Source organism: Artibeus jamaicensis, unplaced genomic scaffold, assembly GCF_021234435.1.
Source record: "Artibeus jamaicensis isolate MK-2021 breed Jamaican fruit bat unplaced genomic scaffold, CSHL_Jam_final contig_468, whole genome shotgun sequence".
In the NCBI taxonomy this organism is placed as follows: Eukaryota; Metazoa; Chordata; class Mammalia; order Chiroptera; family Phyllostomidae; genus Artibeus; species Artibeus jamaicensis.
This window is the reverse complement of record NW_026521846.1, coordinates 445,310-471,671: the sequence shown is the minus strand read 5'-3', so window position 1 is coordinate 471,671 and position 26,362 is coordinate 445,310. Positions and strand designations below refer to the sequence as shown.

Here is a 26,362-nt window from a genome sequence, read left to right as displayed (position 1 = left end):
CTCTGCAGTCCTGGGCCTGGATTTTAATTATTTATTTTAAGAGATAAGGGAAGAGAGGGAGAAAGAGAGGGAGAGAAACACCAATGTGTGACTGTCTCTCACATGTCCCCTACTGGAGACCTGGCCTGTAACCCAGGCATGTGCCTTGATTGGGAATTGAAGCTGCAACTCTTTGGTTCGCAGGCCAGCACTTAATTCACTGAGCCATATCAGCCAGGGCTTCCTGTCTTCTTTCTATTAGAACCAGTTACTAGCTTCAATGATCTTTTCTTTGTTTGTTTCTTTCCTATTTAGATACATAATGTTCTCATCTTTATTATTCCTTCTTTCTTTCTTGGAAATCTGTTTTGGTTTGTTTTTTTGTTTGGGGTTTTTGTATTTTTATTCTTATTTTGTTTTTGCTTTTGTTTGTTTTTCAGTTCTTTTAACTTCTCTATATGAAGCCCCTGTTCATTAATTTAAAGTATTCTCTTTTCTAATATGGACATTGATGACTATAAATTTTCTTCCACCTCCAGCTTTCAGCAGTGCCCCCACAGTGTTTTGATATATATTATTTTCCTTGTTATTCAGTTCTATAGAAACCAATTCTAATTTGAATTATGATCCTCATTAATCCTTTTTATCTCACTGCCTTTGTGGCAATTCATGTTTCAAAATCATCCACCTGGGTTTCTGTAGCAGTCTCATGACCCATCTCCCTGCCTAGGGTTCTTGCCACCTGAGTAATAGACCTAAAATAAAATTTTGATTATCTAAATAACATCCTTAGGTAGCTGAAGTGTAGCAAACCTTATCAACAATCTCAAATTTATTATATTTTTGAAACAAACCAGGCATTGAAAGACAAATGCCATATGATCTCACCTGTAAGTGGCACCTAACCAACAATGCAAGTGAACAAAATATAACCAGAGACATGGAAATTAAGAACAAATGACAGTGGCCAGAGGGAAGTGGAGAGATAATAGGGGAAAGAATGGGAAGGTCATCAAGGAACATGTATAAAGGACCCATGAACAAAGACAAGGGTGGGGGAGGGTTAAATGAGGAGGGCTGCATGGACAAGACAGGGGAGAGTAATGGGGGAAAATAGAGACAACTGTAATTGAACAACAATAAAAAATTATAATAAAAGACTTTAGTAATTCTAAGGAATTTTTACATAGGGAGAATATACGTACAAAAATATTATGTATAACAGCATTCAATCATAACAATATGTAGAAGTAATTGGAGAATTTGACAACAGGGGAATTATGAAAAACCAGATACCACACAGATTATATTCTGACCTCAGAACAATGCTCATAAAAGTTTGTAATAAATTTTTTAAATGTTTATGTTATATGGCAAAAGGTGGGACTAATAATATCTACACTAAGAGTATGACTATGATAAAAAATATAATAGTATGCACAGAGAGTTAAGAAATGATACATTCAAGGGTGACAACAATTGTCTGGGTCTCAGAAATATGAGTTTTTCCCCCACTTTTCTCTTATTTAAAGTATTCTGTAGTAAGACTACATTATCTTTAATTTAGAAAACAGTTTTTAAAATACTTCCATGGACTCCAGCACACTCTCATATATTGATTACCATGCATATCCTGCAGCTTAGCATCTTCAACCTGTCTTCTCACCCTCCCCCTCCAGCCTCAGGTCTATTTTCAACAACTCCCTGACAGGTACTCTCCAAGCCACTTGCTCTCAATCCCCCCTGGCTTTTTTATCCCTACATGTGTGCAAATAACATGTACTCTGCCTTGAATGTCCCCCACTGCATGAACTCTGCTAGGCTCAGCTCCAGGGTCCCCAATCTGTAAAGCTGACTGAGTGTTCTTTCACTCCCACCCTCCAGAAGCCCTGTGCCTGTCCCCCTCACACTCAGCACATTGTATGTCACCTTTGTTGTGTCCCAAGCCCAGGAAGCTGTATGGAGAGGCTGCATCCTTGTTATCACCATGACTCCAGGATACCTCCATACCTGATCCCAGTGTGCACTCAGTAAACGATGCCTCCTGAATGAATCTATCTACCCAAAGTTTTGTGCAAAACTCCTCTCTGGGCCTGAGGCATGCCCTCAGCATTTCTCAGTCACTCCTTCAAAGGAGCCCTTGTGAACAGCAAGACGCCATTCAAAAGAACTGGCAGATTATACACACACACACACATGCACACACACAGATATGTTTTAATCCTGACCTAAGGATATGTTTTGTTTTTTTTATTGATTTTAGAGAAAGGAAGGGAGAGAAAGAGAAAGAGAGAGAAACATCAATGTAAGAGAGAAACGTAGATTGGTTGCCTCCTATACGCACCCAACTGGGGATCAAACCTGCAACCCTTTGGTGTAAGGGGTGACACTCCAACCAACTAAGCCACCTGGCAAGGGCAGAAAATATATTTTTTAAACATATAAATTATCCTACAGTTTTAAATTTTTTTCTCAGATACTATCTGGTTTGACATGCACACTAGCCTATTAAAGATGATGATCTTTATTTCATGCTTGAGAAAACTGTAACTCAGAGAAGTCAAGAGATTTTTCCAAGGCCACATAGCCCATTGGTGTTAGGATTTCATTATAAACCAGGACCCCTATAGTCCAAAGTCTTTGAGGTTTTCCCTCTTATAACCATCATAACTATTGAGGAAGCCAACATGCTAGGTTTAAAGGAAGCTCCTGACTTTTTTTAACCTTCTCACATTACTTTGGAATTCAAATTCCATCTCCAATTTACCTCAAAATCACAGAGAATGTGCTGAAAAACACCAACATTGGTGATGGCAGATGACCCAAAGCCCAGTTCTGCGGTGCCAGCAATGGAGAGGATCAGCTGAAAAACTCGATGGTTTAGAAGAGAGGTATTCTTCCTCAGGAGGAATGCCAGTATCTGGAAAGGTTAAAACAGGAAGCAGTCTCCACATGAGTGTAGTGTCAGGACTCTGTTCCCCACCTGCTTGTCCCATCATCTTTGGTAAGCCTGGTCTGAACCCCTCTGCTCTTCAGGGCTACCTCCTTGTTCCTGTGGGCTCAGAAGAAAAAACATGTGCCAACTCCTGTGGTTGCTTCCCCATTAGTGGCCACCATTCTGTACCTATGTGACTTGCCTTCTCAGTAGGGAGCCATTCTTCCTAAATCTCTTCCTCTGTGTTCCCGAATGCCTCAATGCCTCCCTCCCTCTCTCTCTCTCTCTCTCTCTCTCTCTCACTCTCTGTCTCCTCCACCATCTCTGTGTTCCTTCTTATGTACCTAAATGGATCCTATATTCATAACCATCCCATAAGTGCTGCTATCACCAGAAAGGCACCAACAACCCATGAACTCAGTTACACCCAATATCACTTCAGTTGCAGCCACCAGATATGTCATTCTGCTGTGCAGACCCTGGGAAACCAGCACCATGCAGGCACCCATACAGGAGGGAGGCTCTGGAATCCCCATGGCCCAGACCAGTCTTAGAGAGTAGTAAGGTGGATCACTCTAGGCCTCCTGTTTCTGTTGGCCTCAGTCACAAAAGTCAGGCTATATAGCCATCCACTGGTAACTGGGTTCTCACTCATCCCATCTGAATTCTCAGCTCAGGTTTCCCACAGCTCAGTTCCCTGTGCATGGGTGTAACACATCCCTCCCTTCTCCATATCCTCTCAGACACACTCTTTCATTGTGCCATTGGGAAGTCCTGTTAGTTATCATGGACTGAATGTTTGTGTCTCCCAAAACCTGTAGGTTGAAACTTTTACCCCACAACATGATGATATTTGGAGGTGGGTCCTTTGTGATGTAGTTAGGATTAGATGAAGTTAAGATGGTAGAGCCTTCACAAATGGGATTAGTGTCCTTACAAGAGACCTTGCTTCCTCTCTCTGTTCTCTGCCATGTGAGGACTCAGTGAGAAACTGGCCATCTGGAGTCCAGAAGAGGGCCTTCACCCAAACCTGACCATGCAGGCACCTGATCATGAACTTTCCACCCTCTAGAACTATGAGAACATTAATTTCTGTTGTTCATAGGTTACACAGTCTATGGTATTCTGTTATAGCAGTTCAAACTTGCTAAGACAATTGTGATAATCAAATACTCAATATCTTATATTGTTCTTATCGACTCTTTGACATATCTGAAATCTGACCACTCCATCCTCCCCCATCAGAATATAATTAGGATGGCTAAAGATTGCTTGAGAAAAATCACATTCAGGCTGGCTGGTTTCATTTTACATTATTAGTGTCAAATATGAAATGGGTACTCAATTTGTCCTGGCAGTCTAAATCTGTTTTTCTAGCAATCTGGTTTTCCTTGCCCTAAAGTCAATGATATTTCTTCTTCCTTCCTCAACCTTCCTTCCCTTCTAACCCTTTACCTCATACTCTGCTGAGAAGATGAAACTGTCAGACGTGGCCACTCTCACTTTCCAAACACCTTATCAATAAAGGCCTGTATTGCATTCCTTCCTCTCACAATCAAGGTCTCCTATCTGGCCTCTAAATCCCACTCCTCACCTTCTCAAGGACACTGTTTCTTGACATAACTTTCTTCTTTTAACTTTACCCATCTCTCTCTCTCCCTCTCTCTCTTCATCACTTCCACCAACATATGTGCTCTAGTATTTCTCTTCTTGAAATATTTCTCCCTTGAACCTTAATCCCTCTAGCTCTCACCCCATTTTGCTACTCTTCTTCATTAACAAATTTCTAGAAAGCACTATGACCACACGGACTCTATATCCTCACCTTACTTTCTCTCTTCAACCCCCTTCACCTGGTTGCTGCCTCCACCTATCCATCTGCCTTAAAAAGGTCACCAGTGACTTTCAGTTGCCAAGTCCAATGGAGACATCTATTTCCTTATTTTGCTTTGTTCTGTTAACCACATTGGCTTTCTCAAAATACTTTCTTCTTTCAGATTCTTTGGCAAATTTTTCTTTAGTTTCTCTTACTTCGTTCTTCTCAATCTCCTTCATTGAGTTTTAATCATTTCTAACCTCTACATGATTAGTTCTTTGTTTCTTTTTCTTTAGTCCTCTCCTTTATTCTCTCTACTCCTCTTGACTATTTCATCAATTTTCTTGAATTAAATAGCATCATGATGATATTAATAACTCACATTTATACCTCCAGCCTAGCTTGTCCCTCTGAGCTTGAGCCATCTATCCCACTTGATATTTTACTTTTGATGTCTCACACAGCCCCAGCTGCTCCCCTTTGCTGTCTTCCCAGACTCCTTCAGGGTCCCAGTCTCTCCAGGATGCAGTTTTCACAGCATATAGTGTTCTGTCTTGCTCTCCTACTCCAATCTCCCCCTCAGACTCATCCTTCACACTGGTGTCAAAAGTCATTCTAAAGCATTAATCATTTCATTCCTTGTCCCAAATCTTCCTATGATTACTCATCATTTCCAAATTAAAAATCCCTGCTTCCTGGAGTGTCAGATTTCTGGTCCTTCTCTCCCTCTCTACCCAACCATGAGGAAGAACTTCAAGTGTACTTTTTATGTGAGTCTGGAATGCCAGTCTTCTTATTTACCATGCTATGAAAATTTATCTTATAAAACTCAGGATGTCACCTAGTCTGAGAAGAGGATAATAAATAAGTTTGATAGAAATAACAAATAGAAAAATTTATCCTCTCATTGTGCTCTCACATCCAATCAACAAATCAGCAAATAAATCTAAAGTAATTTTTTTACTTTTTACAAAGTAAAAATCTAAAAAAAAATATTAAATCCACTCCTGAGCAAACTGTGTAATTGAATACCCTTATTATAATTCTCTGATTAATTCCACAAATCTTTATTAAAACCTGCTGCCCACCATCTGCTCTTCAAGTGCAGCAATGAGCAAGCAGACCAGTCCTACCCTCAGGGAGCCTGTGTCTATGGGGCAAAGCAGACCACAAGCACATATAGATTGTGCCAACTGGGCATGAAGGTTATGAAGAAAAAGAAAGTAAGAAAATGTGTCTAAAAAAGGATGAGGTAGGATGTGGGCACTGCTTTATAAAGAGGCAAAGGAGACAAAAAAATAATGCTAATCTTGTTTCTTTATGTAAACCTGGGATTCCCCCCCACCACCACTGCCTAGCCTCTCCTTCTGCTTTTCCATGAAGACATAAATATTTGAAGTGTTTCTTTTTTAAGCCATAAGAATATTTTATAAATTTCCTCCTTCTGCACCATTGTAAAGGTACAATAAATCCCTGAATCTGATAGGTTCTTTACTCACATGAAGTATTTGGAAGTCTTTGTCTCGTGATAATAATATTTTTCTGTCTGTCCCATTAGACAGTGCTGTAAAATACATGTTTATGCCCCCACAAAATTTATATGTTGAAACCTAATCCACAATGTCATGGTATTAGGAGATGGGACCTTTGGGAGGTAATTAGGTCATGAGAGTAGAGCCTTTAGTAGGATTAGTGTCCTTATAAAGAACTCCCTTGCCTCTTCTACCTTGTGAGTCCATCTATGAACTAGGAAGTAGGTTCTCACCAGACACTGAATTTGCTGGCAACTTGATCTTGGACTTCCCAGCCTACAGGACTGTGAGAAACAAATTTCGGTTGTTTATAAGCCACACAGTTTATGGTGATTTTGTTATAACAGCCTGAATAGACTAAGACAATAAGTTCCAGAGAAGAAGAAAGTAAACCCATGTTGTTCACTTGTCTCCCTGAGCCTCGCACAGTGCCAGGCTCTTAGGTAATAGTCAGTCAACATGAACTGAGTAGGTAAATCTGTGGGCTGCTCCTTGCCTCTACTATCTCCTCCATAAACTCAGCTAACCCAGTGCCCTGGTCCTCCTCCAATTGCCTTTCTTTTTAATGAACATCTTTTGGCATCTCACCTTTATGTGACATCAGCCACCTTTGCAGCTCTGTGGCACATTCTTTCTCTCAAGGCACTGTGTTCATGTGACAAGCACTTGTGAAGAACACATGATATTCCAGGTTCTATACTTGGCAGTAAGGAGACAGCAGTGAGCACAAAGAGTCCCAGCTCTCTACAGTACTCAGACTTTCTGGGAAGATGGCTGCATTACCACTGAGTCACAGAGTGTGGTGGTCTAGAAGAGACTCTGGTACACAATAAGTTTATACTAAAATTATCTTGGTATTTGTCCAGTTTCATCATTCTTGATATACTCATGACAACAGAAATTGCTTTGTAACTTTTTGGTTACAAAAAATGCTCATAATAATTATTAAAATCTCTAGCCACAGCCAATATCTAAGTGCTAAATTGGGACAAATCCAATTACTTTAAGTAATTAAAAAAACTTCCATATACCAAAAAATCCCAAATTTTCAGTTCTAATATAAACCCAAGTATACCCATTCACTTACTAACAAAATATTTACAGAGTATCTGTTTGGTCTCAGCAATACTCTGGCAACAAATAAGAAATGCCCAGGACTTTTTAAAATTTTACTTATTTAATTGTTGTTCAAGTACAGTTTCTGCTTTTTACTTCCATCCCAGCCCATCCCCCTGTGCTCCCCACCTCCCTCCCATTTCCACCCCCCCTTAGTTTATGTCCATGTGTCCCTCGTACTAGTTCCTGTAAATGCCCAGGACTTTAGACAATCACAGTCTAGTGGAGAAGAGCAGCATTGTGTGAGCATGGTTAGCACTGGGTATCACACAGAGCCACAGGAGGCCAGAGATGGCCACACAATTAGCTCAGGGGCTGGGAAGATACAAATAAGTGTACCTGGGAAAGAGGAGTGGCACTCTAAACCCAGGGTACATGTACACCAAGTCACATGGTACATTTAACTAAATGTAACTGTGCACAATTTTGCAGGTAGGAGTTCCAGGCAGGAAATGTTGGCTGGGTTGGGGGTAGGTTGATGGACAGGTCGGCAGGCAGTTTTGAAGGCCTTTAGAAACGAATCCTGAGCCTGGAATGTTGTGTTAGCTGTTGATGCCTATGAAGAATGCACACAGGGGAGAAGTATCACCAGGTCTACACTGCAGACTGTGCCTGGTATCAGTGGTTTTGAGGAACAGCAGGAAGAAGGGGCCTCTATTCAGCTATGCAGAAGTCCAGGGGAGAAGAATGTACCAGAAGTGACATCACACTGCTTTCTTCTGCTCAGACCCTGGCCTAGGTGCCAAAGAGTAGGGATGCTCTTTCCCAGCCCCCCTGCACCAGGAAGAAACACTGTGGCCTTTGTGCCCCTGACCTTGTCTAGACTTGCACCCTAGGCCTGCTCCTGGTGATTCCCTGCATGGTTACCTCCCAGTCATTCAGGAAGGTACCCCAGGGCTATGACCAGTGTCATCTGACTTTGTGAACAATAAATAGCAATAACAGTCACAGTGAACACAAACAGCAGACACTCTGAGCAGACACTTTTCTAAGCACTCAGCACATATTAACTCAATTATCACGACACTACAGAGTAGGTGCTGTTATAATCCCCATTTTACATATGGGAACCCTGAGAAACAGAGAGATTAAGGACTAAAGGGGTTGAACATTTACAGGGCACTTATTCTGGACCAGACATAATTCTAAGTCCTCCACTTGTATTAAATTATTTAGTCCTCCCTGCAGCCCCATGATACAGGAGGCACAAGAGTCTGTATCACAGAGGTGGGGAAACAGAGAGAGAGAAGCTGAGTAACTCACCCAGAATTAAATAGCAAGTTAAAGGGTAAGGTGGGTTCAAACCTCATACTTTGGCTTCATGGCCTAGTCTCTTTGGCCGTCACGCCAGACACAGTGGAGGACAATGAATGATTCTTGAATTTGTTAGTAAAAGTTGCTGGTAGACACAGACAGATATGCATCCCCATCTAGATCAAAGTGTCTTCCTGGCTGGCTGTCACCTGACTCTCTTCTGTGGGCCAGAGTCTCCAGAGTCTCAGGACCCAGGGGTTTTAGGCTTCCCTTCTCCAGAAGTCACTGTGGAGGGAATATCCACTGGAGCAAGAGAAGCTCCTCCCTTTTCCTTGGGGGAGTCAGAGACTCAGAGGGAAGGGCTGGATTACCTGGTACCCACAGATGTGCTGCATCAGGCGGTCACACATGACATTGCTGGTCAAGACTAATTGCAGGACTTTCACAGCTGCATACATGGTGTGGTCATCTCTCGCTAAGGAAATGAGGCCCAGGAGGATGGAAGGCCCACCAATGAAGTCCAGGCTGCTGGCAGCAGGGCTGGAGTGGAACACCCTTACCCCTGTGTGGGACAAAAGAGCATTCCATCAGTAGTCAGAGCTTCATTGCAATGAAAAGTTCCCAATAGCATACTGGGTAAATGAGCTGCCAGAGCCACTCACCACTCTTAGCAAAGGAGCCCGTGCACATGGGACAGGCTAGAAGGAAGAGGAGGGAGCTACTCTGAGTCCTTCCTGTGTCACCAAAGGCTGAAATACCCCAAGGGATTTCAGACCACTCCCCTCTATCTCAGTCTAAAGTATGGGAGGAGCCAGATGCTTTAGATGCCATCTGACCCTCAGTCTGTGCTGGCTCTTCTGACACCCTTTGCTCTCTAGATCCTGTGGGGCTGGGTACTTGCACCAGCTCACTGCTTTGATGGTAACTGGCTACTGTTTTCACTCCAAAAACCAATGCTTCTATACAAGACCATACTGTGCTCACTAGATGGGTTCCATTGTTCATAGATGCCAGTCTTGCTAGTAACTGAGTTCACCACCAACTGTCATAGGCAGCGAAGTGAGCTGACATCATTCAGTGTGGGAAGTTAATTCTCCAGTAGGTTTATCTTACCAACTCTTCCCTCACTGACCAACAAGCTCTGAACTGACTGCCACTCAGAATTCCAGGCTGCACAAGTGAAGATATCTGCAAACGCTTCTTCCCAAATAACAGAAAAAGTTCATGGCCTGACATACCCAATTGGCCCACAGCCACAGCTCCAATGGTTCGAAGAGAACCCGAGAGATGGCTAGCACAGTTTCTTAGCAAGAACACGGGCATGGCATTGTCACGGGATGAAATGTTCATCTAGAGAAATTGGTAACAGTTAGTCCTGAAATTCTTTTCTGTAAAGGAAGAGGTCTTATTTATAAGTTCCTGGAGGATAGGCACCCCAAGTCCTGGCCCAGTGCTGGTGCTCAGTAAATGAATAATAATAGAACCAATGACAGGCAGACTGAAACCAAAATTCAGATTCTTGTGTTGTGTCTCTTAAGCTGTGGCTTAATTGAAGGAGCAGCTTTGGTTACAATTGTGCCATTAGTGTCCAACATACTCACAGTGAGGAGCTAACAGGGGCGAGAGGGGTCCTAGGACACCTGGAGGTGGACAGTGCTACAAAGACCAGCATTGCCTTATTCCCAGGCTAGGGTTGTCCAGTCTCTGCAAGCCTCAGCCTATCTGGTTTCAGAGAGCAAGTGAAATGAGAATCCTGGCATCCTCCATCAGTAGGAACTCTCCCAGGGAGGCACTTCTTTGGAGCTCAATAGAACTTAATTCCTGACCCCTTGTCTTTAGTAAAGGGAGGTGGCCCTATGTCTGGGAAGGTGGAGAGAATGGAAAGACATCAGCCAAAATTCATCAGCAGTACGCAAAGGGTTCTTACACAGGAATTAGGGAATAGTGCATCTAATGGCATTTTCACTTACAGACATGTCTGCTTGCTGTTTCATAAGTTCATTGTTTAAAATAAACAGAGCAATTCACAGGACAGTCTGCTGTATAAATGTGCGGGGGTTGGCAGCACTCCAAAAAGGGAAGCTACCTAGTGCTCTCCATGTCACAAAGGTTTTTAAATATTCTGTTTGTTCTAGCTCTACCATGAAGAGTGAAGAGCATCTATTTTCCTTTCTGAGCAATTACAAATAAAAGGGTTAGTCTTGGGGGAAGTTAATGGGTGAGGAGTCATAGAATACTTTAATAAATGAAGTAGGGAGCACTCCTGTATGTATTCACCTCCACATGTGCAAACATTATCATTTACTCGGTCATGAAAAACTGAACACCAAGCCATAAGATCATGATTCTGAAGGCAGCAAGTGATGTTGAAGGCATACCTCTTTGGCAATCAGGCGGCTGTCCACCTCATTGTATGTGTTTCTGATGTCCACAGCACTGGTGGTAGAGGAGCTGGCTACGTGAAGGCCAAAGGAAACTCTTTCCTCTGCAACCAGGGGTGCTCCTTCTGTGCCAGTGCCCTCACCTAAATCAACAAACTTCAATTATTTCTATTCTCACTGTATGGAGAAGAAAATCAGCCCTCATAAAAGTAAATGTCTACTGATATATGGCAAAGTAATCATCCAGAGAATTTTGGTATCTTGTTTTATTGTATGTTGCTATGTGGTTACAGGTTTTAACTTTGTATGCTTGTGTGTTGAATGCTCATATGTCTCATGTTTTGCCCCTACTTGTGTTTCCTTAACACTTATAAAAAATCATGGAGAAATCTCACAATGCTAATTCTACCATAATTATAGAGGCATTCCAAGCCTCTAATATAGAGGCTTATTAGTAGACTTGAAACGCCTATCAAGGAGGTAATCTTGCTCCCCAAACCAAAATGACAAATGATAAGAAAGCTTATTTATAAAAACTGAGGGACAGGCTGGACTGAAAGTCCTAAGATTTTCAGTGAACTGAATATCCATGGGAAACATCCCCCTTGGAATTAGCACTCTGGTCCCTGCATCAAGGAGAGCCACATATTTGACTTGAGAAGCATGGTAAGACCAGAGAGTCAGTGAAACTTTGGTTATAGACTTCACCTGTCACATTGTTCTGACCAGTGCAATTTGCCAGAGGAAATAAGTTTGAAAAAGACCTGGGACCTAGAGAAGGAAACACTCAACAGCTCTTCATTGCTCTTCATACACAAGACTTCTGTACATAGATGCACTTATCATTTTTCCCACATGGGCGCTGACCCCCTTAACTTGATGGAGCACAAAGAGCGATGCTCCCTGCTGGAGCGGCCAACAATCAATAATGAAAATGTGGATGTTTTGTCTGCCTGTTTAATAATTGAAAACAACAGTATACTTTAGTTAAAACGCTCCCTCATTAAAAGGAATATAACTCATTTATCTCATTCTCTTCTCTTTCTTTGCTGACGGTGTTACCCACCCACTCTTCTCCATTATGTGCTCTGAAGCTGAAAGATGAAGGATATTGTCAGTTCCCCTTTTTGTGACATTTCTGTTGCGTTGTAAATATATAATGATCCAATTACAGAGGTCTTCCCCAATAACTGACCTGTGTTGATTCTATTCTTTATAAATGTGCTATAAATAAATGGGTGTCTAGTTTTAAAATAAAATCAGTAAGATAATTATAAATTAAAACACTCCAACCTTGAACATGCACAGCTTGGAAGTTGCTACAGTATCTTGGGCCAAGTTTGTTAATAACTTCCAGAGTTTCCACTGAGATGGCTTCTTCAAAGAGGTATGTAGGGCCAAGTCGCCATATTAATGATGACTTCTGTTTCCATACTTGAGGGGTAGCGATATATCCATAAACATCCACAAATGATGATGGATCCATTGAAAGGAAAGGTCCTGGTAAGGCCTGAATATATAACATCTGCTAAAATAAAAAGGATGGAAGGTGGTTAAATTTGGAATTAATTAAATAAATATATATGGATATAAAATGATGTACTTTATATTCCCCTCAAAGTAAAAACTTATTTCACCTAAAATAAAAAGATGACTCTCAAAGCTGAGAAAAATGTACCAAAAACAGTTATAAAATGCTGGTAGGAGTAAAAGGGTGACACTATCCCTTTGGGAACAAATTTGAAAAGAACACTGAAAGCCCATGAAACATTCATCTTTTTGTTCCAGTCATCCAAGAAGAACCTACATTCCAGGACTGACATTAATTTCATGTACTGAAAATAATTACAGATATGTAGATAGGAAAGAAAGAAATAAAACTCTCTCTCTTTGTAAATGACACATCCATGTAGGAAGTGTCAGGAATATACCAAAAAACAGAAACTAAAACTAAAATCCCAGAGCTAAGAAGTCAATTCAGCAAGGTCACAGGATGCATGATCAACACACAAAAATCAACTGCATTCCAAGTCTGACAATGAACATGCAAAACTACAATTAAAAACAGTACCATTTACAATTGCTTAAAATAAAATGAAATGTTTAATAATATCTGTATCCTGAAAATTCCAAAAGAATGATAAAATAAATCAAAGAAGACCTATATAAGTGAAGAGACATACCATATTCCTGGATAAGAAGACTTAACATAATAGAGGTATCCTTTCCCCCCAAAATGATCTACAGGTTTAATGAAATTCTATCAAAATCTCAGAAGACTTTTTGTAGACAGACAAGCTAATTCTAAATTTTACATGAAAAAATACAGGCTCTAGAATGGCTTAAACAAATAGATTTTTTTTGAAAAAGAGAAACTAAGTGCTAAGTACTAGTCTATCCAATATTAAGGCTTATTATATAGCTATAATATTTAAGAGAGTATGCTATTGGTAGGAGGACAGTCATGCAGATCAATGGACTAAAATAGAGAATCCAGAAATGAACCTATAGAAATATGCCAACTCCCTGGCTGGTGTGGCTCAATGGATTGAGCACTAGCCTGTGAACCAGAGTTGCCAGTTCAAATCCCAATGTGGGCACATGCCTGGGTTGTGGGCCAGGTCTCCAGCAAGGGGCACTTGAGAGGCAACTACACACTGATGTTTATCTCCCTCTCTTTCTTCCTCCTTTCCCCTCTGCCTAAAAATAAATATACAAACAAAAAATCTTTAAAAATAAAAGAAAAGATATATGCCTGATTTTTAACAAAGGTTCAAAAGTAATTCAATGGTGGAGGAGTGGCATCTTCAGCAAACAGTGCTGGTAAAACTGGACATTCATGGGTAAAGAAATAAACATAGACCTAAAACTCATGCTTTACACAAAAATTAATGCAAAATTGATCAGAAACTTGAATGTAAAATTTAAAACTGAGAAATGCTTTTAAAAGGCATAGGAGAAAATCTTCAGGCTCAGAGTTCTTAGACTTGACACCAAAAAAAGGAACTGTAAGAGAAAAACTGAAAAAATATATTTGATTAAAATAAAATTTTGGCTTTGAAAAAGTCAGTGTGAAAGAGGATTAAGGCCAAGCTATATACACTGGCAAAAATCATTTGCAAATTACATAGTTGACAAAGGACTAGTATATCTAGGGTATATTTTTTAAAGATTTTATTTATTTATTTTTAGAGAGAGGGAGAGAAACATCACTGTGTGGCTGCCTATCATATGCCCACCCCTCCTCCACTGGGGACCTGGCCTGCAACCTAGGCATGTGCCCTGACGGGGAATCAAACCAGTGACCCTTTGGTTCACAAGCTGGCACTCAATCCACTGAATCACACCAGCCAGGGCTAGAATATATTTTTTAAAAATGCTTAAACCTCAACAGTAAAAAAACAAACAATCCAGTTATTATACCCTAATAACCCTGCAACACCAATCCAAAAGAACCTCTGCACCCCAATGTTCATAGCAGCACAATTTACAATAGCCAAGTGCTGGAAGGAACCTAAGTGTGGTTATAACTTTTATGAAAGGACAACATCAGGACCCTTGTGGCAACAGAAATGCTCTGTATTTTAGCAGTAGTAGCAGATGTAGGAAGCTATGCATATGATAAAATTATGGTACTAAATACACAGACACAATACAAGTAGAACTGGTGAAATATGAATAAATTAGTACATTATAGCAATGTCAATATTTTGATTGTGATATTGTCCTCTAATTTTGCAAGGTGTTATCATCAGATGAAACTGGGTAAAAGGTGCCAAGGTTTCTAGCTATTATTTATTACATTTTAGCTTACAATTATCTCAAGAAAAATTTCAATAAAATAAAAGAAATATAATTAACTCATTATCACAAATTTAAAAAATAATAACTCAAAGTCCATGTAGATAATTTTTAAATAATAGTATAAGTTAACTAAATAGTATATAAAATTTTTTGTATAATAAAGTTACAACTATTTATTAAAGGGAAAAAGCTGAAAGAAACTACAAACTATGGTAAGATAGAAGGAATATAGGTAATCTTTTTTCTTTTCTTCATTTTTCAGTTATTTCTAAATATGTTGATACTATTTTTATGAGAACCATAAAATCACTGTATCTATTAACATGTGTGTAAATACATATTTTTATAAATGAGAGGTCATATATTTTTCATACATATTTTCCCTACCAATGCAATGAGGTTTTCAAATAAAAATAAACCAAGTATCCAGCCAGCAGACCTCCCTAGAGTAGGATCCATGGTGCTCCCTCTTTCCTTCCCCACCCTGCCAGGCAGAGACTTCTCTGTCTCTCACACTGAAGCTCTGCCCCATCCCTCCAATCCAGCTTGCCCCTTTCTTCCTAAATTCCTATTGTGAATTCTTATTGCACCATTCAGAATAACTTGTAAAATTAAGGTGTTTTAAATTGCTCCCACATTACTTTGTTCAATTCAGGCTGTCATCTTTCTAAATTTAGCTTATCTTCCCTTAGAAATTAAATCAAAGGCTCTTATATTTGAGAATAATTGTTAAACTGCATCAATCCCAGCCCAAGCTCTCCCATATTATCCTTGCCCAGCAGATATTTGCATCTAAACACAGGCCTTTATATTTATCTCAGATATCACTACCAATTTCTTGAGATCACCTTGGAAAGTCAAGTCCCTCAGCCTTGGGCCTTGGCCACTCTCCATAGAATATTTTGGCATATTTGGTGTATACCATGGTGTCAGATCACTCCCAACCACCCTGCTGACTGACTGGTTCAGCTTGTCCTGTGAGGTATGATGTTCATCCGTGTATCAATTCAGTCAACTACAGTATTAGCCTGTCCATGTTATACTTTATGGCTGTAAATTCAGTGAAATCCCCCAAGTGTTTATTGCATGTTTACTGTGTGCCAGGCCCTGGCTAGATGCAAGGCCGGTCCAAATACCAACAGGACACACTCTTAGACTCAAGGTACATGAACTATTTTACAGAATAGCAACTTATCTGTGGGGGACAAAAAGACAAAAACAAGTCCGCTCCGTAATCATGCCTAAACAGATTTTTAAAAAGACACCATGCTGGCTAACAGCAGTGAGTATAGCTTCCTCTCCAGCGATAGCTCTGGCCCTGCTCCATTTCCCCCATTCCCTAGGTAGAGTGCTGAACATACACAGACACCAAATGGCCTCTCTTTCTGATAGCACCCATTCAGAATCCTCCCCAAAATCACCTAAAAGAAGCCAAAATCCTATGTAAGGCTCTTTTAACTCCTTATAATCTGTGAGGTAAGGAATCTCTTGCTACAGCAACCTCAATAAGTCTAACTTTTGTTTTGTACTATATGCACAGTCCTGGAGGTATTTGACTGGTGGGCATGGACAGTTCCTGGCACCTAGACCAATACTTAATACATAATCATAACTGCTCAATAGATAAGTAATGAGGGAGGGAAGGAAGGACTAGTACAGTTAGTGATTGGAAATAAAAGCTAACTCTGTTTTAGAGAACCTGTTTTTCTTATTCTCTTGCCAAATCATTCCAATTACCAGTGACATTTGTTTTTATAACATAATTTTACCAAAAGATAGCATCAAATTTATCTTTAGGTGTTCTATAGAATTTAGGTTGTTGTAACCTAATCAGTCTCAAGCTGGGTGATTTTGCCTTACCCCGCCCCTAAAGCAGACATCTGAAAACATCTGGAGATATTTTTCATAGTCACAACTGGGAAGAGGGACAGGCTATGGCATCTAAGGAAACCCATAGATGTTGCTAAATGTCCTAATATATATAGAATGGGCCCCCACAACAAAAAATTATCTGTCCTCATATGTCAGTACTATTGATATGGAGATACCTTATTAAGCTAAGGTTCTCCATTCTGGCTGCATATTAGAATCATCCAGGGAACCTCAAAAACATTACAACATTATTCCACCCGCAGAGGTTCTGCAGTAACTGATCTGGGATGTAGCCTGTGAGACTTTCCATGTGACTCAAAAATGCAGCCTAGGTTAAAATACTCTTTCTGGAACCTGCCCGCTCTGGTCTTCTGAACCCTCACCTCTCTGGTTTCTCTGCCAGTGGCTGTGGGAACACAACTGTCGGGCCCCTCATCTCCTAGCTTCCTCTCCCTTATGCCTCAGGACTTCAGGTGTCTAAATGCTAGTGATGAGAAGCTTCCTCCAAATATGTGTTCACACTCCATTACCTTCTCTAAGCAGGGGATTTGTCCTTTCCTGATCATTCTTTCTCTAAATCTGGCAAGATGTGTTGGTGTCTTTATACCTTGCTCTTATGTGTAGTGCAAAATTCAGACCAGCTGCATCAGACCCACCAGGAAATCTTTTAGAAAAGTCAACCTTTGGCCCTGCTCAGACCTCCCTGGGGAATTCATATCTTAAAATGTAAAAAGGGGTGTGTGTGTGTGTGTGTGTGTGTGTGTGTGTGTGTGTGTGTGTTTTACTCTGGAAACATATTATCTTATGACTATTCTTGTTTCTGCATTTTAACTTCTGCCCCAGTTGTGTGACCTTTATTACATTTTTTAAAGATGTCCTTTTTGTTCCTGAGTTTAGTCATGTGTTCTGGACAACAAAAGGATTTCACTAGATACAAACCCCACTGCCAAGAAAACCCATAGCTGAAGGAAGGCCACCCAGCAAGGTGTGGCCCAGAGGCATGGTGGAGGAGCAAGCACAGCTGGGGAACCATCTCACCTTGGCTGAGCCAATGACCTGTCCATCCAGATAGGTGGAAATGGTACAATTTCTTTTTATTTCCTTGGTGACAACCACAGCCAGGTGATGCCACTGACCACAAGCCAGGAGCTGGCCACACCTGACCCGAAGCTGGCGTCCCGCAGAGGGCTCAGAAACATCTTCAGGTTCCATGACATCTGAAAAAGAAAAAACTCCAAACTCACATGTGACTTCATGCTGTGGCAAGCAGGAGAATGGGGCCTCATGCCAGAGGAGCCATGGCTATGTCCCTACTCACAAAATGATGACAACAATAGTTATCATTGCTGAGGTCATGCTTTGTGTCTGACATTATTTTCAGGTTTGTTACAAATATCAGCTCATTTCATTTCCATAACAACCCTGAGTTATAGAGAGGTTAAGTAACTTGCCCAAGGTCACACAGCCAGGGTTCAAACTTCAGGTCTACACCACACCAGACTGCCTCCATAGTGATGCACATTTGCTGGCAAAGTCCTTGCAGTGAGGAAAGGACAGTTGTGCTGTGTGTCAAAAACGCCAAGCTATCCTCTGGGCCTTCTCATGTTTCACTGTGAAAGTGACACTTTCAGGGCCCACTAGAAGGAGAAGTGTGGCTGGGATACACTGAGCTAGGCCATCTCAGGCCACTTAAGGTCATCACATGCCAGACAGCTTAGAGAGCCAGCCTGTGAGAGCAATACTGCGACTTGCTCTTAACACTACTGAAGGAGAGTAAGGTTCCCAGGCTCTTTGTGCCAAGATCTGTGGACTTAGTCTTGTGTCCCCAAATGTAAGCGATACTAGCTTTGATTCACACTGCCTTACCTAGTGGCTGAAACTCTTTCTCTTCTGTGGACACAACCAAGGAGAGATCTTCTGGGCAGAGGCTGACAGAGAAGCAGACAAAGGGTTGTTCTGTCCTGGCCAGGTGGCGCACCAAGGTTAGGAAGCGCAGTGGGTGGCCCTCTGTGACCCTGCCATGTCTGCTGATGAGGAACCAGCAGGAAAAGGTCAGGCCCCCAGGTGGAGGGAAGGATCTGGCAGCACCTGTGGTCAGAACACGAGCATGTGCTTAGGATTTGTCCTGTTGTGGAAGATTATCCAGATAAGCTATGGCTCTGATTTCACCCAGAGTGGTCCTACTGCACCTCCCCGACTCATGCCCACTTTATATTGACTATACCCAGTAGGATGCTCTTGTGTTATTACTTATACTCTCAGGAAAAGTCCTTTTCTCACCAGGACATGAGCCTAGATCCTCAAACACTCTTCCCAACTGTGTCCTAACCATTACTTCATGCTGCCTTGCCAAGGGAGTGGAGAGGGGACACAACCCTGAGGCCTGCCACCATTTGGCTCACTGGTCAGCTGATCTAAAGCCAGGCAGTGTGTTACATTGGGCAGACAGCTAAACCCTGCAGGGAGAATGCTCCGCTCTAAGGAAATCCATGCCCTTCCACCTCAGAAAAGGGTTGGCAGTACAGGCAGGGCCCACTGTCCTCAGTGAATGAGCAGAATCGGACTTGGTGCCCTACAGTGATGTGCCCTGAATAGAATGGCTCCTCAGCACCCAGGTTCCCATAGAAACCCTGGTTCTCCTAACAGAGGGTGCTTGTTTGTCAGCTGAAGACAACATTGCAAAGTATACCAAGGCCTGTGCTGATCCTTACATGAGCCAAGGACAAGCTTGTTTCTGAATGGCTATCAATGTAGAACTCATGCTTATTCCCCCTGGCAGAATTGAGGAAAGCCCAGCTGAGCTAAACCCCTGGGAAGCACCCACCTGTCCCAATCCCTCCAGAGACTGAGTACTCAGTGCTGGTTCCCATAACCGTAGACAGGGTTGGAATGAATAAACACCTGGAAACAGAAAGTGTCTCAGATTATTGATGCTCAAGGCAACCTCTTTTTTGTGACAACTCCTCTCTGTCTTTTTGCAGAGGCCTCACTTTCTCTTAAACCAAGAGATTCCAGCAATAGAAAGTGGCTGATATCGGTACCATGGTCCTAGAAAAGGAATCCAAACCGGAGGCTGGAAGAGAGAACATTCCAGAATGCAGACATGCCTGGGGAAGGAGGGTCCAGGCCCTACACAGCTGAGGACACTGGCCCTGAGAAGCCACTGAGTAGATGGGGTGTGCACAGCCCAGACATAGTTCACTGCTGAGTATGAGAACTGATGGGAACTACAATTTTATAATCAACATAACTCATCTGAGGCCTTAGGAAATTAATCAAGTATGTTTTAAGTATACAAAGACTGTCATACCCATAACCTTCCATGGACATGTCAAATTCCACAAACGATGGAGCCAGAGCAGCCCTGTGAGGCTGCAGGTTGCGCGGAGAGGTCATGGAGATGAGACTCAGTGCTGTCTGAAGGGCAGTGGTGGAGCTCTGAAACAGCCCCGAGGGCCTGTGGGCCTGTGCAACTGCTAGACATGGGCTGGCATCCCGAGCAGCTCCTGCAGGACCCTCAGCAGTCACTGGTGCCACTGCCTGTGACCCTAAGGTAGAAAGCCAGAGAAGAGATGTGTCTTTGTTCAAAGTATTTGCACCCCTCTTCTGACAACAGCCCTGACATTTCTGCCACTGGGAAGGAGGGCCCTGGAGAGTCACTATGCATTTATTTCCTAGCCCCAGGTAGGGGAGCTCTCCTGGGTCCTCCTAGCTGGGCTCTTTGCTGATTCTGATAATGTTAAACTAAGGAGAAGATGAGCTTCTCCTTGAAACATCTCCCTTTAATTCCATATGCCCCCTCTTCCTGTTTCTGTGATTGGCTTGCTTCAATGGTAGTCACTCACTGAAGCTTTGTCCTGGCTCACCGACTTTCCACTCTTTTTCACAATATCCTGTTTCCTTAAAAGCTCTTGTCTCCCACCTCTGGCTGCCAGCCCAAGCCTCACTCCATTCTCACTCTCTAGTTGGGACTCCTTGCCTTAATGTTCTATATGACCTTACATTTAGTGCATGCAGAGCTTTCTTTTCTCCAAGTCATTTCCTTGGACCAGTATCCTTCCAGGTGTCAGGACTGATTCAAGGGGATACACCAAGTGCTTTGGCCTCCTGACCACCACACCCTCTGAGCTGTGAGTTATGCAGAAATCCATTGCTGTTCACCTTTGCCCAGAAGCTGCACTGGGTACTCCATCTGTTCTGTGATCTGGGCCCAAAGGGCTCAAGTGCATGCTCACCCTCACCTACCTTATATAGCAGTGAGAGGGTGGTCCTTATCCTTAGAAATTTGGTCTCTTTGGGGGGACCTCTGCTTTTCCTCATTTGCCCCATTGAGCAGCAGGCAAAATCATTTTCAAAATCTGTCTGCTCCCCATTTGTTGTAAATGAGCCCTTACAAGGAATGTATATGTTCTTTCAATTTACATTAACCTTCCCCTGTTCTTTTCTCTGTCCTCACCTGAGCATCCAGAGTCCCCTCCATGCACACGAGAAGAATTGGGTATTTTCATCACAGCTGATGGAGGTGGGGGAATTCCAAGACCTAGAAACTGTCTGAATATCATAACATATGAGAGAAACAAATGAAGAAGAGATTTCATGGGCAGTTTTCTCCAGCTTTGTCTGAACACTTTTCTGCATCCCAGTGCTTCTGATCCCCCACCCAGCTTTCTTCTCTTTTCCTGGAAACCCTTCCTCAAGTCACACAGAAGCAAGCCATTCCTCTCCCAGCATCCAGCCTGGACAGTTGATGAGTTTTAAATTTTTAGATGCTGTTGACATAACCAGTGACCAGCTAGTATCCTCAGACTATACCCTGAGAGGAAAAGAAATTTGTTGAAAAATAACTTTGACAAGCATTCTTTATAAGTTTCTAATTGAATTTACTAAACATCCAAATTAAGTATGGTAGTATTGTCTGGCAGTAGGCATACTGGAGGCAGAAAGAGGCTAGCCTGGCCCAAGTCCCGTGTTTGCCAACTAGAAGACTTATCTTCCATCTCCTCTATACTTGGTCCTGTGTACCAGTGGAGGCTTGGGAGGCACTTGACCCTTGAACACTGTCCTCCCTCCACTATGGTGCCTGGGTGGGGTGGCCCAGGCACAGATACTCAGAAGACTCTTGACTTCCCTCCTGCAGCCTTTCTTTCCTCTGCCTTTTTGTCTCCTGTGTCTGCTCTGCTTCATGCCTCTTCCCTCCCTACTGTGGCTCTCCAGGGAAGCTGTGGTTCATGGAGGGGCTGCCAGCAGGAAGGCCTCCATAGGCTGCAATGGCACAGCCTTTCTCATCCTCCTTGTTGGAATCCCAGCCTCTGCCTTGCGCACCAGCTGAACTCCCTGCAGTCTAGCCTCTCTCAGCCCTACCCACTCACAGAATGTTTTTCCATGCTGGGTTCCCTTCTCTCCTGGTCTCAGGACTCACCAGTGGGCTTCCTTGAAGCTCCACTTCTTTACTCCTAATCTCCCAATAATGGTTCTCCCAGTTCCAAGCAATTCCAGCATGTCCACCAAGTGTTCCTGCAGCACTACTCTATTATACCCTGAGAGGGTATAATGGTCACAGGACCCTTTGACCATTGTCCCCTCTCCCTGAGACCAGAAACTCATGGGAGGGCCTCTGTCTGCTTTGTAGGCCCTTATACATGGTCTCACTAAACAGTCCCACATAGTCTCAAGGCTCCTCCCTGGATGGTGGAAGGGAATGGGGACACCTATCCTGTGCACTCCTCCTGCCAACTGTGTGTGAGCACAGCCATCAGGCACTCAGCAGCATTTTATGAGCAGCACAGGATACCTTAGCACATCTGGTTCGATGGCCTGAGAAGCAAGCTTTTCAAAAATCCTGATGAGGCCAGAGTGCAGGAAGCTGCTGCTGGTAGTCAGGGCCTGGTGGCAAGAGGTCATGAGGGTCCTCAGCATCCCCGCTTCACACATGACCTGACGGTTCTTCTCTGACTTCACCAGGGACTGGATGTGACTGGCCATGGAGCATTGGATTTCCTTGGAAAGCTAAGAACCACAAAGCCTGTGTTAAGTCCTTGAGGACAGAATGTTTGGTAGCAACTTTGACAGGCTCCCAAATAGGCCTTGAATTGGTTGTGGGGCCCAGAGACTGCACCCACCACAGCCTGTTTTCACTGTACTCCCGTTTGTCTCAGATAGCCTCAGATGTGCCCTCCTCAGATGCAGCAGTAAGCCCTGAACCCTGGACACCAGTTTATAGGAGAAGAGGAGCCACCGGGATCAGATACCACAGAGGCAGATGGCCTAAAACAGAGACTGAAAACAGGCAGGTGAAGTTGCACATCTGCCCCAGAGATGAGTGGTTGTCAACCCACATAATGTTGAAGTAATTTCTGAATTCATTGCTAAAACTTGTAAGTCCGGAGACTTCACATAAATATCTACACATGTGGTTTCTTGCAAAAGTTAGAAAGCACCTGGTGGGGCAGGTTGGTAGTCTTGTATCTGTCAAGAAGCAGTGTAGCTGGGCAGTGGCTATATCCTCTGGTGGGGCCCACATCCCCACCCCCCGCTGGTTGGCCTCACTAAACAGTCCTGCATTTGAGTTTGCACCCCCTGTCCTTGAAAGTGGAATTGGCCTGGGAGTGCAGGCCTCAGGAAATATCACCCATGTCCTGCTGGCCATGGCAGACCAGCCCTCTTTGTCATCACATATGGAAACATGCACAGTGTTTGCAGGCCAGCTGGAGTCATGGCTCTAGGGGAAGCTATTGGTGACACCCCTACATCATCCCCCAGGTGTCATCTCCCTCCCCACCAGCCTCCAACTGTCCTTTGCCCTGCTCTCCATTTTAAGCACTTCCTGACATACATACAGACATGTTCTTATCTTCCCCTTATTAGATTTCGAATCACTTTACTATCTTTACCTCTTGGAAGCTCACAGAACAGAGTGCAAGAGTTGGCTCAGTAAACATTTGAGCCAAGTAGAATACTTTGTTTGACAATCTTCATTCATAAAAAGACAAATATCTGGAATCCCCAGATATCCCTAGATATACAAATGATGGTAGAGAGTGGGGGAGTTTTCTTTACAAAACCTCTGAGGACATCCACATTCTTTTACTGTTGAGTAAAATATTATCTGAAGTGAGAGGGAAACCAGTTACATCTTTTTTCTTTTTTAAATTAATTTTATTTAGTTTTTCCTTCAGCGAATACTATGGGGGTCCCACCCAGACCCACTTTCTGGGTAAGCATCCCATTCACAGCTGTCCCTTTTCTGCAGGAATGCCCTTCCCTCAGTGAATGGTGCTTTGCCCATGGTCTATGTATTCCCCCCCATACATTTGTTCATATACACACACATACCTCAGACTATAGACAATGAGTTTGTGCCCTTTAGCCTCTGTGGTATAACTCTGAGCCTCCATGGGCTCAAGCTGAAGTTATATTTCAGCTGACAGCACATCTCCACTCAGGTCTTTCTCCTGTACCAGCCTGTTTTCTTCCTCCCCTACCCCTGTATCTCTCCTTCCATGAATCCTATCACATATACCCTTGTCTTGGGCAAGGGTGCAAGTGTTCCCTTCCACCTCCAGGGAACCAACCCAAAGTGAGGTACTAGCATGATTTTCATATGGCTCACCTTTGCCCTAGATTGTGGTTTCAAGAAAAAGAATATCTAGGACAATGACTTCTAGGTTAATCCACCAACATAAAGCCAGGGATAACCATAGAGGTTCTTACTGAATTATCTTCTTTAAAAATTTTGTTCCAGTACAGGTGTCTTCATTCTCCCACCACCAGTTTCCCCCACTCCACCCACACCTACCTCCCACCCTCAATACTACCCTCCTTTGGTTTTGTCCATAGTCCTTTATACATGGTCCTTGGTGACCCTTACCTGAATAACCTTTATCTAATAAGGATGAGCTTCCAGTCCCATCGAATTCCAGACCATCTTTCATCCACATGTGTCCCCCAGGAAAGCTTTCTTGAAGTTTTTCCCTGCTTCCTTTACTTCCTCTTCTTCCTCAAACAAGCATTAACTGCCTCTTCAATGCCAGATCTGGGCAAAGTTTTAGGCATTTCAAGATGAATATGTCCTTACTTTCAAGGTAATCATGGACTCAAGGCAAGACAGGTTAAAAATAATCTCACCCAGTGGGAGACATGTTCTAGCAAAGAATTTATGCAGCCTGGGAGGAAAGGGGTTATCACACAGCCCTTTGCACAGGGGGTGTGCAAAGGAGTTGTTAGAGTTGTAAGGAAGTCTGGACCTAGACCTATTTTGGGAGCCAAATTTTACCCTGTGATGATAATATTCAAGATCTGCCAGGCCCTAGATGAAGCATGTTGTCATGTATACATTAGACAATCCCTGTGAGGAGCCCTGTAAGGGAGATATTATACTATTACTTACCCATTTTACTGATGAGAACACTGAGCCCAGAGAAGTCAGTTGTCCAGGTCACATGGTATGGCCAAAGCCTAGCTCAGAATTACCTCACCCTTCCATCTCTGGGGGCATTCTGCCCAGAGACAGTCAAGAGAATGTACCACTAAGGAACAGAAATTAACAAGATGGCATTCTTCCACAGGCCTTGAACACAGTTTTGTAGCATATATGTTTCAAGGATTAAATTGTATGATGAAACATATTTACATTGTTAATCATCAGTTTCTAGATTTTTTGTCTTTTTTCATTATTATTATTTAATATTTTATTGTTGTTCAGTTATAGTTGTCTGCATTTACCCCTGACCACTAACCCTCAACCCCAGCCATCCCAACCTCCCAGTTTCAGTCCTACCCTCCCTTGGTTTTGTCCATGTACCCTTTAATTTCTGAAAATACTTCCCTGCCCCCATTATCCACTCTGGTTACTGTCAGATTGTTCTTAATTTTAATGTTTCTGTTTATATTTTGCTACTTGTTTGTTTTGTCTAGATTTTTTTAAATGAACATCACCCAGCTCACCTTCCTGTCTTCCCACCTGCTTTCCAGAAGCATATCACCCACAGCTCCTGCCTCAGACTGATGGCATTCAGTGAAATTACATCTTTACCATACTTTAGGTAAAATTTCAGATTTAAAAATTTAGACTATTTAATTTTAGTTTAAAATTTAACTAAATTATAATGGCTTTTTCAGGAGGACTGTTCCCAAGCAAGATTTTGCCATTCTGAAATGTCATTTTGCCAACATCACTGATGTCAAGGAGAAATCTAATGACTCCAAGATGATGGTCTTGCAATGGGCTGAATGTGTTTTCCCCCAAATACATATGTTGAAACTTAACCTCCAATGTTGAAACTTAACCCCCAAGTATTAGGAGGTGGGGCATTTGGAGGTGATTATATCATGAAAGTGGAACCCTCATGAATGGGATTTGTGTCCTTATAAAAAAGACCCCAGAAAGCCCCCTCCTCTCCTACACCATTTGAGGACAGTGTAAGAGGGGACCATCACCCTGCTTGGTGTGGCTCAGTGCACTGAGTGCCAGCCTACAAACCAAAGGGTCACTGGTTTCATTCCCAGTCTAGGGCACATGCCTAGGTTGCAGGCTAGGTCCCAAGTAGGGAGTGCATGAGAGGCAACCACACATTGATGTTTCTCTCCCTCTCTTTTTCCCTCCTTTGCCCTCTCTAAAAATACATAAATAAAATCTTTAAAAATTAAAGAAGGAGGCCATCAATGTCTCACCAGA

At 42.6% G+C, this 26,362-nt stretch overlaps 1 protein-coding gene across 5 annotated transcripts in view; it reads right to left on the bottom strand.

The window, feature by feature from the left end:
* Positions 1-26,362, bottom strand: part of WDFY4 (WDFY family member 4) — a 362,573-nt gene that overhangs the window by 217,550 nt on the left and 118,661 nt on the right. For 3 of the 5 annotated variants that reach the window (XM_053667357.1, XM_053667359.1, XM_053667358.1), the window contains exons 14-24: positions 22,481-22,695; positions 21,146-21,240; positions 20,000-20,237; positions 19,514-19,590; positions 18,556-18,777; positions 17,728-17,906; positions 12,307-12,541; positions 11,011-11,156; positions 9,871-9,982; positions 9,004-9,194; positions 2,747-2,899 (exon numbers count right to left, since the gene is read on the bottom strand). In XM_053667357.1, coding sequence (XP_053523332.1) covers positions 2,747-2,899; positions 9,004-9,194; positions 9,871-9,982; positions 11,011-11,156; positions 12,307-12,541; positions 17,728-17,906; positions 18,556-18,777; positions 19,514-19,590; positions 20,000-20,237; positions 21,146-21,240; positions 22,481-22,695 — 1,863 coding nt within the window. The remainder of the gene's footprint in view (positions 1-2,746; positions 2,900-9,003; positions 9,195-9,870; positions 9,983-11,010; positions 11,157-12,306; positions 12,542-17,727; positions 17,907-18,555; positions 18,778-19,513; positions 19,591-19,999; positions 20,238-21,145; positions 21,241-22,480; positions 22,696-26,362) is intronic. The other 2 variants (XM_037167947.2, XM_037167949.2) reach the window with 1 other exon arrangement.